Here is a 20,537-nt window from a genome sequence, read left to right on the forward strand (position 1 = left end):
CTAGAAACACTAAAAGGTGCTAGACAAGGCTCTAGGCAAATTTCAGATCATAGCCCTCTTTTGGTGTGCAAGTCTTGTAACCTTAATTTTCTAATTGTTTTCTCCCCTTCAACTACCATACTAAAAGTATTAGAGGATTTTGTTCTTGTTTCAAACAACTAATTTGGGTCCTATCAACACCTCTTTTTAAACCTTTTTTTTTAATCTTCTATCGCATGATGTTTGCAAAGCTAAATGAAATACATTTTGAATACTAATGTTTATGATCTTGTGGATGAACATCCCAATATTTTTTCCTCAACTCTTTGTTGAGAACTTTTCAAGAACACAAAATTAACAAAGCTGGGTGATACCATATTTACAGAGATCATTTCAAAGACAAAATATTTTGGAATTTAACAACAAAATATATCGGAATTTAGCAAAACTCTTGGAAAGAGAAGCAAAAATATAGCAAGAAAAATTATTGAAGATTAAATTCTCAATACAAAAGAAACCAAAATATAAAAACATTTGTCCCTCAAAAAAAAAAAAAAAAAAAAAAAAAAGGCTATGGTAGGGGATTAGACCAATGTTAAAGTCCCATTTAATGGAGAAAGTCCTTTCATTTCAAAAACTAAGGAAATTAGGAGTAGAGAATCTAAGAAGTTGGAAAATAGAGTGGAATAATCAGATAACAATTATTCAATGCTAAGTTCAGAGACAAAATGAGGAAGTGTATGCATCAGTTAACACCTTATTTTACTTTCTGGATTTACATTTTGGCTTCTTTTTTTTTTTTTTTGCATTTTACAATTGGCTATATATATATATATATATTGTAAGGAAATAAAATTATTTATTATTGAGTACAAATAAATAATAAAAATTAAATTAAAAAATCGTTAAGATTTTTCCTTATGTGAAAGGTTAAAAGTGGCACATGGTGGTAATTAGAAAATGATATGGTGGAAGGCTAAATAAAAGAGTTGTCTAAGAATCACACATGAGGTTTTGCTTTTATTTATAGTAGTATGAAAAATTATATTCCTGCAACTTTGTGAAAAATGACATAACAAAACAAAGTTGCCAATAATGAGTTTCAAGGTACATTATACATGAAGGAAAGAGAAAAAAAAGAAAAAAAAAGAAGAGAAAAACAAAAAACAAAATGAAACTAATAATACAGATATTTGATTCTTTTTTTTTAATATTTTATTTCATCAAAATGATATTTGCATTTCTGAGTAGGCATGAAATATACCTATCACTATATCATTCAATTTCCAAATTTGAAAACACATATAGTATGATAACATCATTGCATCACTTTTATCGTGATTCATTTATTTTGTCTATAAAATAAATTTTGTTTGTCATAATTATAAAATAGAATTATAAATTCACAAGAAAGATTATTGAGATATTGGATGAAATTAATAACAGGTTAATGATTTTTGTATGAAAATGTTGGAAAATGATAGTTTGTATTCTTGTTTTATTGTGAAAGTTATAAAAATAATATTCTGTAATTTTTGTTTTATTGTGAAAGAGTAAAAAATATATATTGTGATAAACTTTTTTCTGTTTGAAAATGAAAAGTTAATAATTGATCTCTTCTTTGGAATGAGTATAAGAAGTGAGTCGAATATTTTGAAAATTGAAGCTCAAAAAGTGGGATATAAATCATTGTGAAATTACCCCTTATTACATGGGTCAAATTAATGGCGTGGTGTCATACCCCATATATAAGAAATGTTATAAATCTTTGAAATGTGTTTGCTATTATAACAATTATGACTTTAAAGTCGATCATGATACAATCATTAACAAAATATATTATAAGATAATAATTTTAGCAAATTTATAAGAGAATTTGTGGTTTTATAAGCAATAATAATAATAATGATGATGATGATGATGAAAAAATATATGGAAATTATTTTTTACTGTCCTTATTCATCTTTGTCATTATCTTCTTTTTAAAATGTAGGTCTTCACTTCTCAAGACAAAGCAATGCACAATTGACCATAACTGAAATTAGACATGGCGAGTACATGTCAATGTTGTCTGGAACAAGATATCAAAGGAAACTATCATGTAGGAGATAATAATTGTTAGGCTTTAATTATTCCAATTAAAGCCTAACAATCCACATTTCTAAAGTTGAAAAAATAAAATAGAGTTCAGCATAAAAAGACTCACTTGGAAATTAAATTGGTGTCTGTTATTGGAGAAGTTGTTGGCCTTTGAAATCAAGGAGGCAATGAGTCATTGTTGTATCAACGTCGTTTTAAGTGATTAATTAAATTTGCTATTATATTTCTTGTATATTGTAACAATTTTTACTGTTAAACAATGGCCATGATATTTTTGAAGATATATGAACAAGAAAGAATTTTATTTCTAATCAACTTGAGAAATGTCTTGTCAAAAGCCTTATAGTATTGACACTTTCTACTTCAAGTGTTTCAAAAGGATATATGCATGGTTCAAATCCCCCTCCCTCAGTTGTTGAATTAAAAAAAACAAAAAAAAAATTAAAAAAAAAACCTTGAAACCATTCTCATGCAACTGTAGCATGTTGGCTTTTTTTTGCAAAGTATTCAATTTTTGCAACAAATATTATTGAAAAGTCTTTACTTGAAATTATCTAGTTATGTAGCCTTTTTTGAAACTCAATTTTAGGCATAGCTACATCAGATGATCCATGTAAATGCCTGTAGGGGCTGGGTTTGAGCACTCCTTCTATTAGATGAGTGGACTCCAGCCCATCTAGCCCAATACAATAAATTTATAGAGAATGAGTTTAAGAACTAGGCCTTAGTGAAGGTTGCAACAACTAGACATGGTTATGAGTGGGTTGAATAACAAGGACGTGGACTAAAGTATGAAATTCTGTCCTCGAGCATTTCTTCCGAGGAACTTATTGTTCTTATTCTTTCTTTAGTGCTTGGTTACAAAGGTTTCCAAGATCATGCAAATTGATATCGTATTCTCTCTTTTTCCTTTTTCTGTCCCCCATTACTGGAGGATTTCTCACATTGTATACCGCCTACCGATTGATCTTGGCCCTCCATCTGTTGATCATGCAGGTCACTACTCGAGTGCTTGTCTCATCAGCCACCTTTCCAGACCTTCTGTGTGTTGCAGCAACTAAGATAGTACTGTTCAAGAGTCATTTCCTCATTAATGCGGCCAGAACATTAGTTGTGGGCATTTAATGTGGAGATGACAGTTTCTCCTTGAATTGCTCCTCCACTATGCTCCCATGGATGTCCTACTGTACTTGTCCTTTTTCTTGGGACGCTCTGGGAGGCTGCCTTCGATGGTGTGCCGTTCTTCCCTTCTAGGATCTCGGTTGGTCGAGGACAAAATTGTCCTCGGCAATGTTTCTTGGCAATTTGGGCTTTCTTCATTCGTCCTCGGCGTGGGCCTTGGGCTTAGTATAAGGTGGGCCGGGGTTGCCAAATTCTTTGACCCCACAATGCCCATTTGCTTAAATCTTGAGTTCAATAGAGTTTCAAAAGAGGCTACATAATTAAATAACTTCAGCTAGAGCTAGAGGCTTGTTAATTTAATTTAATTTAAATTTTTTTGGGCAAAAAGTGAATATTTGGCACATAAAAAAGGGACTAAAGCACGTTTCACTTATATAAAAGGAAACAAACTCCTAACATTTGGCCCATTTTATATTGATCATTTTTTTTTTGTTCCATTTCGGTTTTTTTTTTTTTTTTTAAGTTTATGCTGACATGTCAATATACATGGCATGAAAACAATATTTAATTTAGCCATTAGTTACATTAGTATTTTCTATCCATCATTTAATAATAGGGACCATATTAACAAAATACTAAATCATTAAGGAATGAGTTGAATATTTGAAAGATTAGAAATCAAATTCACATATAGCTTAAAAGTTGGGAACCAAAATGAAAAAAAAGAAAAGAAAAGGATAGTGATTGTTGCACGTAGGGTGTTTATGTACACATTGTGTGTAACAGTGATTACCCAAAAATAAACAGATGTTGCTTATTACATGTACCACGTTGTTCAAGTCACGATGTTAAAATGAAATGTATGTAAGTTCTTTTAAAAAAAATGTATGTAAGTTTGTGGGTAACAATGTGTCACAGGGTCATTTTTCACTCAAATTTTCTACCTGTGATGGCCCTAAGTCTCTAACTTAGTCTCAGCCAACACCACACACCCACACTGCAGTAACACTTAAAACATATTATATAGGGATGTATACACACACAATATTTACAAGGAACCCACCCCCAACATTTATTACTTAATCTCAAGTACAAAAAAACCCTTTTACAAGCCTAGAGAATTATACAAAATTTTCCCAATGCCAAATATACTCTGCTGTTGACACCCTCAACAGCTTTAGGGTTAAATACACAAAATTAACTGCCATGATAGTTACTGCCTAGTAACTACTTAGGTCTTGGACAATTTGCAACTTGTGTTCTAACTTAAGACACCTTCAACTGATACTATTTTGGCCTGCTCTCCACGTTTCTAGATCCCACATAACAGGTCTGATCATCAGGAAAGTTAGGAACTGCTTGGTAACTGTTACTACACATACTGCACATGTACAACCTATGTTTCAGCAGACCATGGAGCCTCTGCCCTTTCTCCAGCAACTCACACAACATGTTCTCACACATTTTGGGAGGCTTGGCCCATGCTCAAGGCCTTCTCATCAACAATATAGCCCACATAGCATGCCCACATGCAGTACACAAAGTAACTACCATCAGCCTACTAACACTTGTCCATGCATTCAGCTAACACCCATTAGCCCAATGCTTTGCACACAACATTTAATCATTACAGCAGCCTAACCTTGCCTTACACTCAAGCCACTAAGCCCACACACAAGAAACTAGCAACTAAGCCACCAATGCCATGCACACAACATTTAATCATCACAGCAGTCCAGTTCTGCCTTGCACTCAAGCCACTAAGCCCACACACAAGAAACCAACAACTAAGCCATCAATGCTAGGCGCCATCACATAGGATTGGCACTAGCTGTTGCTACCCATCATCAAAATCCATCTTTGCCCACCATGACCCTCCTCTGCCATGACCTTAGGGCATCATGTGGAGTAAGATGCCTTCACATGATATCTCCTCATCTTGCTCATCGATCCAACTCAAGTAAGAAGACTTGGTAGGTCCCCCTCAAAGAGCCCTTAGGAGCGTCACTAGTTTGGTATGAGGAGCCATGAGTGTGTTGAAAAAATATGAAACCAAGTAATTGGTATAATGCTACCCAAGCACCTTCATTCCTCATGCCATCATTAGCAATAAGTGAAGCTCCTAACGCAAGGTGTGTTTAAGATGATTTACCTTAAAAAAAAAGTGCAATCCAGGCTACGCGTCCCATTTGAAAATTTACACAACTTTTTCAAAAAGCCAAAGAATCTCCCTGTCCCCACAACGGCTGTCCCTCACAAGTTACAAATACCCAAAGTAGCCGTTAAAGATTCAAAAAAACCAAAACCCTTTCGGCATCCTCATTTTGAAAAAAAAAAACACACACACTCCTCCAATCTTCCATATTAGCAAAAAGCCAAAAATTTAAATTTCCCCATATCTCTCAGAAACAGGAGAACCAAGAAAGACAGAAATTAAAAGCCCTTTCCTCTTTCGCTCTTTCATCAGATTCTCCCATCATTTTTTTTTTTTTGCTTTTAATCCAAATCCCTCTTTCTCACCCAAACACTCTGTAAGTACAACTCTTTTTTTTTGTTTTTGTTTTTGTGTTTTTAACAACTCAGTTATGATCTGGAAGTACTTTCTATTTAGTTTCTGAGAAAACTAAAAGAAATCAAAATAAGATAAGATCTTATTCTTGAGAAAAAAGTGAAAAAAAAAAAAAATTAAAAAATCTCTTACAATTTTGATCTCTCTTCTTTTCCTTCATTTTCTCTCCAACCAAACGGGAGGGTTAGGTTTTGATTTTTGATTTTTTTGGTTGTATATTTGTATTCTGACTGAGTTTTGCAATAATATATATTGTAAATTTTCATGGTTAGACGCTAATTAGGGTTCTTGTTTGTGTTTGTGATAATTAAGATCCGAATTGAGTGAAGAAGATGTCGTTCACTCCTGATCAATCCAAGAAAGTGGGTTTGGGTTTGGTACCATCTCCGTCTCCTTTTCTTACGCCTCGTCCTGAACGGCGGCGTACTGATCCGAGACTCGCAGACTGGAACTCAAGCCGTCAGGACAACAGGGATAAAGAGACCAATGTTCAAGTTCTACTAAGATGCAGGTTTGGTGTTCGGTTTCTCTGTTTGTGATTGTATTTTGATAGGATCAAGTTCTAGATGTTATGGTTAAGTGTCGATTTTCGGGTATCTCAATGATGATTCATGTTTGCTTGTGGTGCCCTTTGAATTAACATGACTGATAGAATTGCTAATGCTAATGGATGACAATATATGATTGAGAATTAGTTGTTTTTTATTATAGTTGCTAGAGATATCTCCGTGTTACCCGCCACAAGAGCCTTGTAACTCAGTGGCATTGTCTCGGTTTCTTAATGAGGTGAATTTTGAAAAAAAAAGGAGCATCTCCATGTTACCCATGATTATTTGTTGAAAATTACTTGCTTGGTTGATAGTCTTCAAAGAAAGATTTTTATGTAAGTAAAGTAAATTGGAGGAGACAAAAAATGGTTTTTTTTTTTTTTTTTGTTTTACTTCCTTTGTATTTCTTAATGGTTTTGAGAATATTGACAAGTCATAGGTTGTAAATTATCAATGACCACATTCCACTTGGTGATTTTGAAAGGAATTAGGTTAGTTTTGTTCTCGGACAACCTTGTATTTCTAGCATGTGAGACCATGTATTTTTTTGTGTTTGCACTTGTTGTGTTGTTGAAGTTCTCTTGTAGCTTCGTGGTTGTGCCAAGATTGACCTAAATGACTTATGTGACATAAATATAATAGGGAGTGTGTACTTATTCCCTGTATTAGAACTCATGTATATCATTTAAACTGTGTGTGATGATATTTCATTTGATTTCAATGTCAGACCATTAAATGATGATGAGATAAGGTCAAATGTGCCAAGGGTGATATCATGTAATGAACATAAAAGAGAAGTCACCGTAATTCAAAATCTAGCTAACAAGCAAGTAGATAGAGCTTTCACCTTTGACAAGGTGTGCTTCTCTTCTCCCTCTTTTATGCTTTATGACTATTTTGCCTCCATGGTTTTTACTGACGATTAATATTCTAAATATACAAATCCTTTTCTATTTTGTAAAATATGCTAGGTTTTTGGGCCCAAAGCACAGCAAAGATCTATATATGACCAAGCCATTGCCCCAGTTGTTAACGAAGTTCTTGATGGATTCAACTGCACTGTCTTTGCATATGGGCAGACAGGCACTGGTAAAACATATACAATGGAGGGTGGGATGAGAAAAAAGGTATAGATTGGTCTTCTAATTCTATCCTTACTTTTCTAAATGATAGCAGAATAGTCATTCTCTGAACATCACAGCCATTTTTCATACTATGATTTACAGGGTGGAGATTTGCCTGCTGAAGCCGGAGTTATTCCACGGGCAGTTCGTCAAATCTTTGATATGCTGGAGGCACAAAATGCTGACTATAGCTTGAAAGTTACATTTTCAGAGCTTTACAATGAAGAAATAACTGATTTGCTGGCTCCTGAGGACAATTCAAGATCAACTGAAGATAAACAAAAGAAACCTATTTCCTTGATGGAGGATGGAAAGGGCTGTGTGATTGTAAGAGGACTTGAAGAAGAAGCTGTATACAGTGTAAATGAAATTTATACTCTCTTAGAACGGGGGGCAGCCAAAAGGCGTACAGCAGATACCTTGTTAAACAAGCGCAGCAGGTAAATTTTTGCTTTATTTTTTTTCTTATTTTCATTCAATTATTTGTTATTCTCATCCAATAAGGATGTTGGATCTTAAAAAAAAAAAAAACCCAAGATTTACGAAATTAATTTTCTTTGTTTCAGCCGTTCTCATTCTATATTTTCCATTACTGTCCATATAAAAGAAGCTGCTCTTGGTGATGAGGAGCTAATTAAATGCGGCAAGCTTAATCTTGTTGATTTAGCAGGGTCAGAGAATATATCTCGCTCAGGTGCACGAGAGGTATGATAATATTGCTAGAAGTTCTCAGAAGATTACTTCACCTTGTCTTTCAATTAGGACAATTTGATGGCAGGTTCAGAGAAGCTTAACCTTGTCTTTCAATTAGGACAATTTGATGGCAGTGGAAACTATTGTAAAGTAATTCTCGGAAGATTACTTTACACGAGCCATAAATGTCATGATGCTTTTTGTCTCCTAAGACACTTCATGTTTGCTAGTATATATTTTTGTATTGTTTCAATTTCAAAAGTATGTCCATATCTACAGCAGTATACAATTAGACTCTGAATTTCTCAATTCTACCTTTTGGGTGACTATCAGATTTTGATCAAGTGTGAAATCTAATTGCAGGGTCGTGCAAGAGAAGCTGGGGAGATAAACAAAAGCTTACTCACTCTAGGCCGTGTTATCAATGCACTTGTGGAACATTCTGCCCATATACCTTACAGGTTCATGCCAACATCTTATCTACTCTCCTAATATGTTGGATTTCTTGTAATTATGTTCCAATGCATTTTCCATTTTTTCCGACTTCAGGGATAGCAAGCTTACAAGGCTATTGAGGGACTCCTTAGGGGGGAAAACAAAAACTTGCATTATAGCTACAATTTCTCCTTCTGCTCATTGTTTGGATGAAACTCTAAGCACTTTAGATTATGCCTGTCGTGCCAAAAACATAAAAAACAAACCTGAGGTTTTTTGCTACTGCTCCTTTTTTCTCCAATTTATTCTATTCTATTTTCTATATTTATTTTGGTGCTGATGACGAAGCTTATTTTTCAGGCAAACCAGAAAATGTCCAAAGCTGTGTTGCTCAAAGATTTGTATTCAGAAATTGAAAGAATGAAAGAAGGTTTGATGATTCACTTGCTTTTTTGTATTGTATTGTGCTACAAAAGATCCAAACTGAGTCATATTTTTGAAAACCAATGCAGATGTTCGAGCAGCCAGGGATAAGAATGGTGTTTATATTCCACATGAAAGATTTTCTAGGGAAGAAGCTGAAAAGAAGGTGGACTTGAATGGTGTTTATATTCATTTTTTTATACATCTTTAATTGAAAACAAATATCTGCTAATAATATTTAAGGATGAGATTCAGTTAATGGTCCAACGTTAATTGGGTTGGCACTGAGATTTTTCACCGATACTCTATTATTGAAAATTACAGATTTGGGATGATATCACTTGAATTTGTCTAGCTGATCCCAATTAATTGGGACTAAAATATCATTTTATTTGGCCAATCTCAAGCTAGACCATGGCCTACTTTAAACCATCCACAGTTTAAGGACAGCTGAAACATGTAACTGGCAACAGCTTTCTTCCTATGTAGTCTGATGTATTTGAACACCTGCAGGCAAGGAATGAGAAGATAGAGCAATTGGAGAATGATCTCAGCCTGAGTGAGAAGGTTTGATTCAGTTGCTCCTTGGTCAATTGTATCATTCACCTACTATGTGATTGTTTTAATTATAAATGCCCTTCTTCCTGCAGCAAGTGGACAGGTTTCGTGAGCTGTATCTAACTGAGCAAGAACAGAAACTGGATTTTGAAAGTGAGCTCAAGGATTGCAAGGTAGGAAAGTTTTGTTCTTCTTTGTTTTTTCTTAGTTTTCTCAGTGCATATATCTGTTTTATCAAGAAAAATTATGTTCTTTCAGATAAATCTGGAAAGCAGTAACAAGGCATTGCTTGATCTTCAAGAGAGTTATAGGTTAGCCATCTCAACACTGAAGGAAAAAGAGTTTATCATATCCAAACTGCTATGCTCAGGTAAGTCAACAGAAAGAGTACTGGCAAACTTTTGTCTTTCTTGCTGTATATTTGTCCCATTATTAAATTATAAATGTATTTTTCAATGCATATACAGAAAATTCTTTAGTTGAACATGCAAAGCAGTTACGCACCAATCTGCAAAGTGCATCAGAGGATATAGATTCACTGTTTACAAAATTAGGTATGACAACTTCTTTGCTTCCACTCTAAAGTTACATTCTTGAATATTTTTGTAGTGCATGTCAATCTTCTCAAACCTATAAAATAAATTTTAATTCTTAAAAAGTGGACATTTTTTTGGAAATTTCGTCTTTGGGACTAAGGCTTTGTTGTTGATGTCTTTGGAGAAGATAAGTGAACTTCCACATTCCACATTTATTGTTTTTTCTTTTAAAGAAAAATAGAAGTAGAAGAGGAAACAAAGAAGAAGTACATACATGATAAATAATGTATTCATGTGCCTTCTAAACCCCATCTTGAATGTTATTACTCTGCAGATCAGAAAGACAAGATGGAAACAGAAAACCAGAGTATGGTTTTGAATTTTGGTTCTCAGCTTGATCAGAGCTTAAAAGACCTTCACAGAACCATACTGGGGTCTGTTTCTCAACAACAGCTACATTTAAGATGCATGGAAGAACATGTCCACTCACATCTTGCTAGTAAATCTGATGTAAGGAAAGAATGACTTTTGTCTCCTCTTTATGCTTGCTTAGTTTGTACTTGTTCTCTGATTCCTTTTTTATTTTTTTTTATTTTTTTTTTATCAATATTTCCAGGTAACGCAGGCCCTTGAATCAAGGATTAAGAAAATGGCAGAGACTTATACTTTAGGTGTAGCAACCTTGAAGGAGCTTGCTAATGCATTCCAAAGGAAAGCTTCCTCAGACCTTGAAGAGATAAATTCTACAATCTCATTGCAAGCAACAGCAGTTGAGAATGTACGAAGCCAAAGAAGAAGATGCATTTTTTTTTTTTTCATTTTTGCTTATGTAGGTGCTAGATTAATAAATGATTAGAAAATTTGTTGCCTTTACAGTTTCTTGTCACTGCGGTTTCGGAGGCCAGCGAAGTTATTTGTGACATCCAAAATTCTCTTGATGAACAAAAACAGTTACTGGCTTTTTCCACTAGACAACAGGAGGAGGTAGATTAGATTATAAGTGAAAATCTGTTTTTTTGATGACCAAAATCTCTTGGCTATTTTTCTTGATAATTTACAAATATAATGTGTATTGAAAATACTTAATCTTTGTGAATCGTAGGGGTTACAACGTAGTTTTGTATCAGCACAAGTAATTTCAAAGGCAACTGTGGAATTCTTTAATAACCTTTATCATCGTTCTTCTAAAGTCATGACAATTCTTGAAGAAAGCCAAACGGAGAGATATCATCAATTGGTAAATTTTGAGAAGATGTTTAAGGTAAGATAATTTTGAGTCCCACTCCATGATTTACTTATGTCAAGTACAGATTGAAGGCTGATAGACTTCTACTGCTATTAAACAGGACAAGGCTGCGAGGGAGGAAAAACAGGCTCTGGAGAAAATTGCAGGAATATTAGCAACTTTGACATCTAGCAAAACTGCTATGGTGGGTTAAGTCACTCTCTGTTATTTCAATGTTATTATGTTAACTTACATTGAACAGTTTGCAAATTTTTAATGCTTGACAATTAAAAATGTTATATTAGGTCTCAGAGGCAGCAAGGAACATCCAGGACTCAAGTATACAAGAGAGCAAAAAACTGAAGCAAGAGATGTCTGAGATGCAGCAAGTTTCATCTGTTGCTAACAAGGAGTTGGGTGAATACATAGAAAAGGCTGAAACTCATTTCATAGAAGACACATTCACAGCCACAGAGTCTAGGGCTATCATGGAAGAATGCTTCCATGAGTGGTAAGCTTTTATTTTCATGGCTTCAATTTCAAAATTAAAAAGAACCCAAGCTTCATCCCGGGTGATTATTTTGGAATGATACTGAAAAAGGCAAATAATAAAAACCAAGACAAAAGAAGTAATTTAAATTTATAACTGATATCATATAGGGTGCAATTATCCTCATTGCCTCCCTAAAATAATACAGCACAGAAGTATCTTTGAGTGAAATATTCTCCAGAAATTATACAAAAATTAGTAGTACAATGGTCACTTGGAAAGGATGTGTTGAGGTTTACAGTAAATTTGTCTGTAATTTTTGCAAAAGTACAGTGATACAATTGTCCTTCAAGTGGTCTTTGCTCAATTTGGAACTCACATTTCATTGAGTATGTTATCTTCAAAAGAATTTTATGATCATATCCTTCATTATACCACTCAAGAGTGCGATTTACTTCAAAGGTCAGTTAACTGTAACATATGAGTCTTTCTCTGTTGTTTTCTGTTATATTATTTTGGGTATATGGGTAAGAAAATACAAATCCTGAGTAGTATCAGGTGATGTTATAGAAAAATGCTTGCCACTCAAGAGTGTGATTTACTTCAAAGACCAGTTAATTGTAATATTTGATTCTCTCTGTGTTGTTTTCTGTTATATTTTTTTGGGTATATTGGTAAGAAAATACAAATCCTGAGAAGTATCAGGTGATGTTATAGAAAAATGCTTGAAGTGATTGAAGCAGCTATATTTAAGTCTTTTGGTAATTAAAAACATCCTTATTCTGACTAGTGTTATTGATAATCTCATTAATTGTCACTTACATATGATTGTATCTTTCTTTGATGCAGCTCAAAGAGAGTGGATTCTTCTTGGCAGCAATGGGGAAATGCCCAGTCATCCATAAACAGTCTTAATAAGACCGGTGTTGCAGATATGGAATCTACTGTGAAGTAAGTTTTTCTTTTTCTTTTTTTGTTGAAAATTTCTTCTTGGTATCTCTTATAGCTTATACCATTTGTGTCTTCAACCGTTGTTTCAACAGGGAAAATATATACACGAATCATTTTGCACATGAGGAATTTGTATCTGCATCTTCCTCTGTAAATGCAGATTTTGATGCTGGAGCTTGTGAATTGTTGGCAGCTGTTAATGGTAACTAAATTTCATTATATGTTGATTTAAGTTTCTTTTTCTTATTAAATTATGCATTCTTCTCAAACCTATCTGGACTGGGCAGATTCGCTAATGCTGGACCATGAGAATAAGAAGGAAATAGATTCCATAACCACCTCGTGCTTAGATCAAATTAAATTGATACAAGAGACGCATGGTACAAGCATATCGGACATCCGAAGCCAGGCAGAAAAGTGCCTAGTAAAAGATTATCTGGTACTCTCTCTCACTTAGAACTCCTTTTTTTCTCAATTATAGCATAGAAAAGAGTGAGTTCTCAAAATGCTGAAATATTTGGAAATGGACTTGATTTATTTAGGGGTACTTTTGGTAGGATCTCACAAAACCCCTTTCTTTCTCAAGCATTGGATAGAAAAGAGAAGTTTTAAAAATGTCAGGCTCTCACTTAAAAGTTAAAATTCCTTTTTCTCAAGCATTGGATAGAAAAGTGAAGTTCTCACTCTGACTCGAAACTTATTTGTTTCCCAAGCATAGGATATAAAAGAGAAATTCTAAAAATATAAAACAGAGTTTTTGACAGGCTAAGGCCTGTTTGGTATAGTGATGTTCAAACAACCGTTTTCAGTGTTTAAACACTAAAAATTGTGAGGAAAAAAAAAAAAACTTGTTTGATAGCGATGTTTTATTATGGGTTTTTGAGTTACAATTCTCAAATTATGAATTCTAAAACATGTATTTTGAAAACTATCATTCATATTAGTTTTTAGTATTCAAGCAACAATGGTGAATGGCTTTATTTTTATTTTTATTTTTATTTTTTTTATTTTTTTTTTTTTTGGTAAATAATTTAAAAATTATGGGACTCATGGATAAGATCAAACTCTTTTTTTTCTCCTATGGGCTTACCTTTTTGTCCTTTTTTTTTTTCCTTAAATAAAATAGTATTCTTTTACTTATACAATCATCACTTTCAAAAAAAAAACACATATACATATTGAATGCACAATTATGTTTTTTTACATTTTAAAATATGTTATTTGAAATATGGTACCAAACACATTTTTTACATTATGAATACCAATCACAGTTTTCACATTATTTTGAACACAGCTACCAAATGGGCCCAAATGTGAGAATGGTTTATCTAGTGATTATTAGACACCTAGGCAAATACACAGATAACACTACAAAACTCTGGATTGATGATCTCAAAATAATGAAAAACAAAGCTCTGGAGATGCTATTGCAGAGTTTTAAGTTGTTTACTGGTGTTTGTATGAACAGGTCGATAACCATACTAGCACAACACCAAAGAAACGAGTTATGGTAGTGCCAAGTTTGGCATCCATTGAGGAGATGAGAACACCTGCCTATGAAATTTCAGAGAAAGGAGTGATGTTGGCCCTTACAGAAAGCAAGATACCGCATCTTCAGAGAACTCCTTTTGCAGATTTAAATTGACTTTTGATTAGAAAGTGTTAGTTTTAGTTAACTCCTTAATAATGATGGAAAGATATTAATTAAAGCTAGCTTGTTAGTATGTTAACTAAGTCTCCTTTTTCAATCAAGAATTGCACTCATCAACTGATGAGCACGAGTCCAAATATCATGTCAAGGTTGAAATGTCATGGATAATATTCTTATTCAGAAAACCAAGGAGTGTATGTAGTCAGAGCACATGTATCTTATATAAAAGTTGAACAATACTAGTTCTTTGGTAAATGGCATTGAATAATTCCTGCCTGCTGTTTCCCATGTATCTTGTGGCAACTTTTATATCTGAAAATGCTGTAGGTCAAAATCGAAATGTGAAGGTAGTCCAACATGTGCATTTTTTATGTTGATGTTGAATATTTCATTGGTGGCTGTCTTTGAATGAATAATTCTTACAAGCTCTTGCCCATTTATCTTGTGATTTGCAATTTTATACATGAGGTTGGAATCCATGACTTCGTACTGGAACTGTAAAGTGTATGTGCTCAAATGCTCATTAACTGATAAGTATGAGTCCAAGTTGTTAGGTCAAAATCGAAATGTGAAGGTAGTCCAACATGTGCATTTTTTATGTTGATGTTGAATATTTCACTGGTGGCTGTCTTTGAATGAATAATTCTTACAAGCTCTTGCCCATTTATCTTGTGATTTGCAATTTTTATACATGAGGTTGGAATCCATGACTTCGTACTGGAACTGTAAAGAAGAGGGGGTGTTTGAAAATTTCTAACAAGACCTCAAAATTTGACTATTACGTTGAAAGTTAGCTAGCTTTAATTTCATTTCCATTACTATTTAGATCGGAAATCTCTTGGAACAATGGTGCCTAATGTCCCAGAACACCTGGTTACGACTTGCCAGTGGTGTGCTCTTGCATTTGCATGTAACATTCACCTGAATGTTGCACCGAATATTATTCCTAGTCAAGTAGTATGCGGTGTGCTTTCTCAAAAAAAAAAAAAAAAGTAGTATGCGGTGTGCCCCACACGTTGAGGAAGCAATCTAGACATGTTCTTAAAAGACAAAGATCAGTGTCAGAACAGTCGCACCGTATGAAAAGAAAACTAATTGATATCAAGTTGTTACACTACCTGCCAAATACGGCAAAAGAAGATAGTAATAATGTTAATAACAATAATCAAACTGGACCGCGTAAAATCAAGGTGCTAATATATGGTAACTACTACACTATCAACCGACACCAATACGTACTACGAAACGTTCTGGAACGTTCATCCAAACAAAATAAAACTTTCTTCGTGAGAACTTAAGGAAAACAATTCTAAGCGTGTACCCATTAGTGCACTTGTATTACACGTTCTTGTATAATAGAAATAGTATAACATTTTAGCTAATCAAATCCAAAATTCTCTCGCATAAAAGGTATTGTAAAGTTGTGTAAAAATATATGATTATTACGTTAGAATGGATGATAGTTTGTTGTATGTGAAAAAATAAGAAACAATTATAAAAATCAAGAAAGATTGATGTTTTAATGAAATATAGTATAAAATAGATATATGATGTGAGGTGCTTTAAAAAATAAGTATGTGAAAAAAAAAAGTAAATTCTTATATTAAAATAGACATGAAATTTTGCATGAATTAATGTGAATGCTTTGTAAATTTACAAAGTTCCTATAACAACCATGTAAATATACACTAATACTATTCATTTTGTATTTAGTTTTTTTTTTTTCTTCTTCTTTATTCACATATCTCAATGACGAAGGAGAAGAATAAATAATGATTGTTGTATATGAAAAAAAAAAAATTAAAAAATTGATATTTTATTAAACTAAAGTTTAAAATAGATTATTATTGAAAATTAATAATGTAAAATATATAAAAATGTAAGTTCTTATACTAAAATAAACATGAATTTTTTGCAGGAGTGTAATGCTCTAAACCAGTCCACATTTTAGGGAGCAGCACAGTGTGTAACTTGTAAAACTCAACCCAAAAAAAAAAAAAAAAAAAAAAGGTGCGTAAGCTGAACACAATCTTGTATTCTTTGCGTCTTTGTATGAACGACATGGTCAGATAACAATTTTAAATTTCTAGTTGTAGTAGCTAGGTCCTGATTCGACTTTCGACCATTCCATAACAACTAAAATCAACATCTGGACTAGATTAGGGATAAACTTTGGTGTAGTTTATCTGCGTACTAGTGCCCACCAAAAAAGTGTGTGACGGTTCCAATCCAATATAAATAAATAAATCTTGTTGTACTTTTTTAGAGCAATCTCATCAGGTGTGCCAAATGCCAAATATTTGGCATTTGGCACACCAAACACTACTGTTCAAGCTTCATGAGATGTGCTATATGTTCTATAATTTTAGAACATGCTACAGTACCGTCTCGAATATGAGACGGTACAGACACAAATGCCATTTTCGAAAAATAATTTTTTATTCAATATTTTCTCTCTCCTCTCAATATTTAATTCAATGTTTTCTCTCTCTTCTCACTGTTTTCTCTCTCCGTCTACATCTCTCGCTCTCTCTGTTCTGTCCCTCTTGCCTTGCCCTCTCGCCATCGCCGATCTCACCACACCGATCTTGCCACGCTGATCTTGCCACGCCGAGAGACAGAGACTGCCCGGCTCGCCACTGATCACGACCCACTTTGCGACGAAGAGGAACTCCAATGTGAAGGACACGGTGGCCAGAAGTGAAATTTTCATCAACGACGGTGACGGAGGCAGTTTGGGATGTGGGTTTGTTTGATTTGGTGGATGGGATGCGGTTTGTTGAATTTTATAATTGATTCGGTGGATTTGGTATGTGGGTTTGATTGATTTGGTGGATGTGGGTTTGTGCCGGTGATGGATGTGGGTTTGTTTGGTTTGGTCTCTCTGGTTGTTGTTGTTGTTTTTTTTTTTTTTTTTTTTTTTTTTTGAGGTGGTGTTGGTGGATGTGGGTTTGTGCCGGTTTAGTCTCTCTGGTTGTGTTGTTTTTTTTTTTTTTTTTTTTTTTTTTTGAGGTGGCATTGGTGGCCGTTGGCGTTGTTGCCGGTGGTGGCCGTCGGTGTTTGTGCCGGTGGTGGCCGTTGGTGATGATGATGAAGATAGTGATAGGGATAGAGATAATGTAATATATTATTTTAATGTATAGTAAATATTATTTTAATGTATAGAATTGAAGTATAGAACATCTGATAAATGGTATGTTGTAAAATGATGTGCTAAAATGATAAAGTTGATTTTTGGTGTGTCAAAATACTATTTTTTCTAAAGGGCTGATAGGAATGCTCTTAGAAGAAAAAAAAAAATCGGATTAGGACACTTTGAGATTAATAATTTACTATTTATAATAAACCCTAAACCGAGACCAACTTTGAGATTTCAAACTAGCAGGATTATTCTTAAAACCTTGGAAGCTTCAAAGGAAGTTTCATTTATTAGCTTAGCTCGCCACTCATGACCTCATCTTAGAGTCACCACTTACGTCTCACCCCAAATTAAAAGAAATAATAATAATAATAATAATAATAATAATACAATCAAATATAATATAAAAAAAATATTATATTTACAATATTTTCATCACAAACCATAAATAACATATTGTTATTAACTAATATTTACAAACAAAAAAAAAAATTGCAGCAATAAGTTAAAATAAAAACTAATAATAATTTACTATTTATAATTTATAATTTTGTTATGAACATATTATTAAAATGTGGTGTACATTACATTTCTTTAAAATACAAATGATACTGATTTCACATGGTATTTTATGTGCTTAATTAAGACAAGACGTCACACGGTATCAAGAACAAGTGAACATCGTCACCTATAACGTCGAGGGCAGGGCACGTGGATAAAACTATATCATCGTTCATCATTTAATACGAAAAAGACAATGAATTATTATAGTTTATTAACACAAAAGTAATATATACTAATAACATTGCTATTCTCTGGTGATTGCACTAGTCAAAGAAATAGTCCAAGCTGCCTACTAGGCTGCTGCTGCTGCTACTACTATATTTCCTTGATGTGAAACCGTTGGTCAGACCTGTTCTGTTCAATTTGGTCCAGTAAACCATTCTACACTTCTAGATCCTTTCAACTCGCTCACACGCCTGTTATAAATACCAATACTTTCATGCCTCTCTTACTCGTTAAACACTTGCCTTTCATAGTTTCATATCATTTACGTTACCAAAAGTTGACCTCTGAAAAACCCCCAACAACAACATTTTTGTGTTCTTACTTCTGTTTTTTACGTAGCTATGGCAATGAAGAGAATGAGAGAAGATGGTGGGATGGAGAGCTTAGACATGGCAAATTGTCTAATGTTGCTCTCTCATAGCTTAGAGACCCAGCTCAAGAAAACCTCACGGGTTGATGTGTTTGAGTGCAAGACTTGTAATCGCCAATTCCCGTCATTTCAAGCTCTTGGTGGCCACAGAGCTAGCCACAAGAGACCAAAATTAACGGGGGAAGAACTGAAAGAGCGTGCAAAAACTCAGAACCAGGAAAATAAGCCTAAGATGCATGAGTGCTCAATATGTGGGCTTGAGTTTGCTATGGGGCAGGCTTTGGGTGGTCACATGAGGAGGCATAGAGCAATGATGGATGGTTCATTTTCTTCCGCTGCCATAGAAAAGAAAGTGCCGGTGCTGAAAAGATCAAATAGTACGAGGGTTATGTGCTTGGACTTGAACTTGACACCTTTGGAGAATGATTTGAAGTTACTATTTGGGAAGAAGGCTCCTCAAATTGACTTCACTTTGATGATTTGATTTGATACCACAATTGTTGTGGGTGCTAACAATTTTTCATTTCAGATTCATTGATTTATTTTATGTACAATGCCATTTTTTTTTTTTTTTTAAAAATTTTTTTCCAATTTTGTATTGAATATATTGGATCTTAGTTGTAAAAATGGTTTTGGCCTTCTGCATAGGCATGTCTTTAAGTTTGGCATCCATTGAGGATATGAGAACACCTGCCTTTGAAATTTCAGAGAATGGAGTGAAGTTGGCTTTTACCGTAAGCAAGATATATACTGCATCTTCAGAGAACTCATTTTGCAGATTTAAATTGACTTCTGATTAGTTAGTGTTAGTTTTAGCTAACTCCTTAATAATGAAGGAAAGATATTAATTAGCTTGTTAGTATGTTAACTAAATCTCCTTTTTCAATCAAGAATTGTGCTCATCAACTGACGAGCATGAGTCCAAATATCATGTCAAGGTTGAAATGTCTTGGATAATACAAATTTCTTGTTCAGAAAACCAAGGAAGTGTATGTTTTAGAGCAACATGTATCTCATATAAAAGTTGATGAATAGTTCTTTTGGTAGATGGCACAATGTATCTTGCGACAATTCTTCTTTATAAAGCATGTTGGAAGAAAATTATAATGCTGTATGTATGTGCACAAATGCTCATTAACGGATAAGTATGAGTCCAAGTTGTTAGGTCAAAATTCAAATGTGTGAAGGTAGTTCCATGTGTAGTTTATCCAACATGTGCATTTTTTTATGTTGATGTTGAATATTTCATTGGTGGCTGTGTTTCACTGAACAATTCTTACACGCTATTGCCTATTTATCTTGTGATTTACAAATTTATTTAGGAGGTCCAATCCATGACTCTTGGACTTGCTAAGCACTGTAAAGAGGGGTAGGGTGTTTGAAAAATTCAAATAAGAACTTAAAATTTGACTATTATGTTGAAAGTTAGCTAGCCTTAATTTCTTTTCCATTACTTAAAAAGAAAATTATAATATAAAAATGTGATATCTAAGCCTTTAGCTAGATTATTCCATTTCTTATCCACAAGTCATCTTGGAAATCTCTTGGAACAATAGTTCTAAATGTCCCAGAATTTAGAGAAAATACACCTTATTTCGGGAATATATTTCTCTCCTCCCTCTCACAAGACATGGAAAAACGGGTCAAAATTTTCTGACCCGATTTGAACCCGATTTTTTTGACCCGAAACAAAAACGAGTTGACCCATGACCTGACTCGTGTTTTTTGCGAGTCAACCTGATCCGAATCTGAACCATTTTTGAAAACTTTTTTTTTGGGTAAAAAAAATAATAAAATTAAGATAATATTGGTTTAATTGTTTGTTGTGAGTTTTA

The 20,537-nt window shown here is 33.8% G+C and overlaps 2 protein-coding genes across 2 annotated transcripts; both read left to right on the top strand.

Moving 5' to 3' along the window:
• The first annotated feature begins 5,484 nt into the window (after positions 1–5,484).
• Positions 5,485–14,844, top strand: LOC115953455 (kinesin-like protein KIN-5B). Its single transcript, XM_031071100.1, has 24 exons — positions 5,485–5,732; positions 6,083–6,281; positions 7,046–7,175; positions 7,290–7,445; positions 7,545–7,882; positions 8,009–8,147; positions 8,499–8,596; positions 8,685–8,841; positions 8,931–9,000; positions 9,083–9,159; positions 9,507–9,560; positions 9,644–9,724; positions 9,810–9,921; positions 10,019–10,105; positions 10,422–10,597; positions 10,704–10,865; positions 10,964–11,071; positions 11,190–11,348; positions 11,434–11,517; positions 11,618–11,823; positions 12,652–12,753; positions 12,846–12,955; positions 13,041–13,192; positions 14,222–14,844. Exons 2-24 carry the CDS (start codon positions 6,103–6,105, stop codon positions 14,396–14,398), a joined length of 3,114 nt encoding a protein of 1,037 aa, XP_030926960.1. The 5' UTR covers positions 5,485–5,732; positions 6,083–6,102; the 3' UTR covers positions 14,399–14,844.
• Positions 14,845–18,546: 3,702 nt separating this feature from the next.
• On the top strand, positions 18,547–19,725 carry LOC115953852 (zinc finger protein ZAT11-like). The gene has a single exon (XM_031071671.1). It carries the CDS (start codon positions 18,674–18,676, stop codon positions 19,184–19,186), a length of 513 nt encoding a protein of 170 aa, XP_030927531.1. The 5' UTR covers positions 18,547–18,673; the 3' UTR covers positions 19,187–19,725.
• The last annotated feature ends 812 nt before the right edge of the window (positions 19,726–20,537 follow it).

The sequence above is a fragment of the Quercus lobata genome, chromosome 7 (assembly GCF_001633185.2).
Source record: "Quercus lobata isolate SW786 chromosome 7, ValleyOak3.0 Primary Assembly, whole genome shotgun sequence".
Taxonomy (NCBI): Eukaryota; Viridiplantae; Streptophyta; class Magnoliopsida; order Fagales; family Fagaceae; genus Quercus; species Quercus lobata.

What these genes read in the sequence shown, in the direction of transcription:
- LOC115953852 (XM_031071671.1), top strand. Translation starts at nt 18,674, where the DNA reads ATGGCAATGAAGAGAATGAGAGAAGATGGTGGGATGGAGAGCTTAGAC.
- LOC115953455 (XM_031071100.1), top strand. Translation starts at nt 6,103, where the DNA reads ATGTCGTTCACTCCTGATCAATCCAAGAAAGTGGGTTTGGGTTTGGTA. An exon ending in TTGTTAAACAAGCGCAGCAG is followed by an intron (nt 7,883 to 8,008) that starts GTAAATTTTTGC and finishes TCTTTGTTTCAG; the next exon opens with CCGTTCTCATTCTATATTTT. An exon ending in GAAGAATGCTTCCATGAGTG is followed by an intron (nt 11,824 to 12,651) that starts GTAAGCTTTTAT and finishes TCTTTGATGCAG; the next exon opens with CTCAAAGAGAGTGGATTCTT.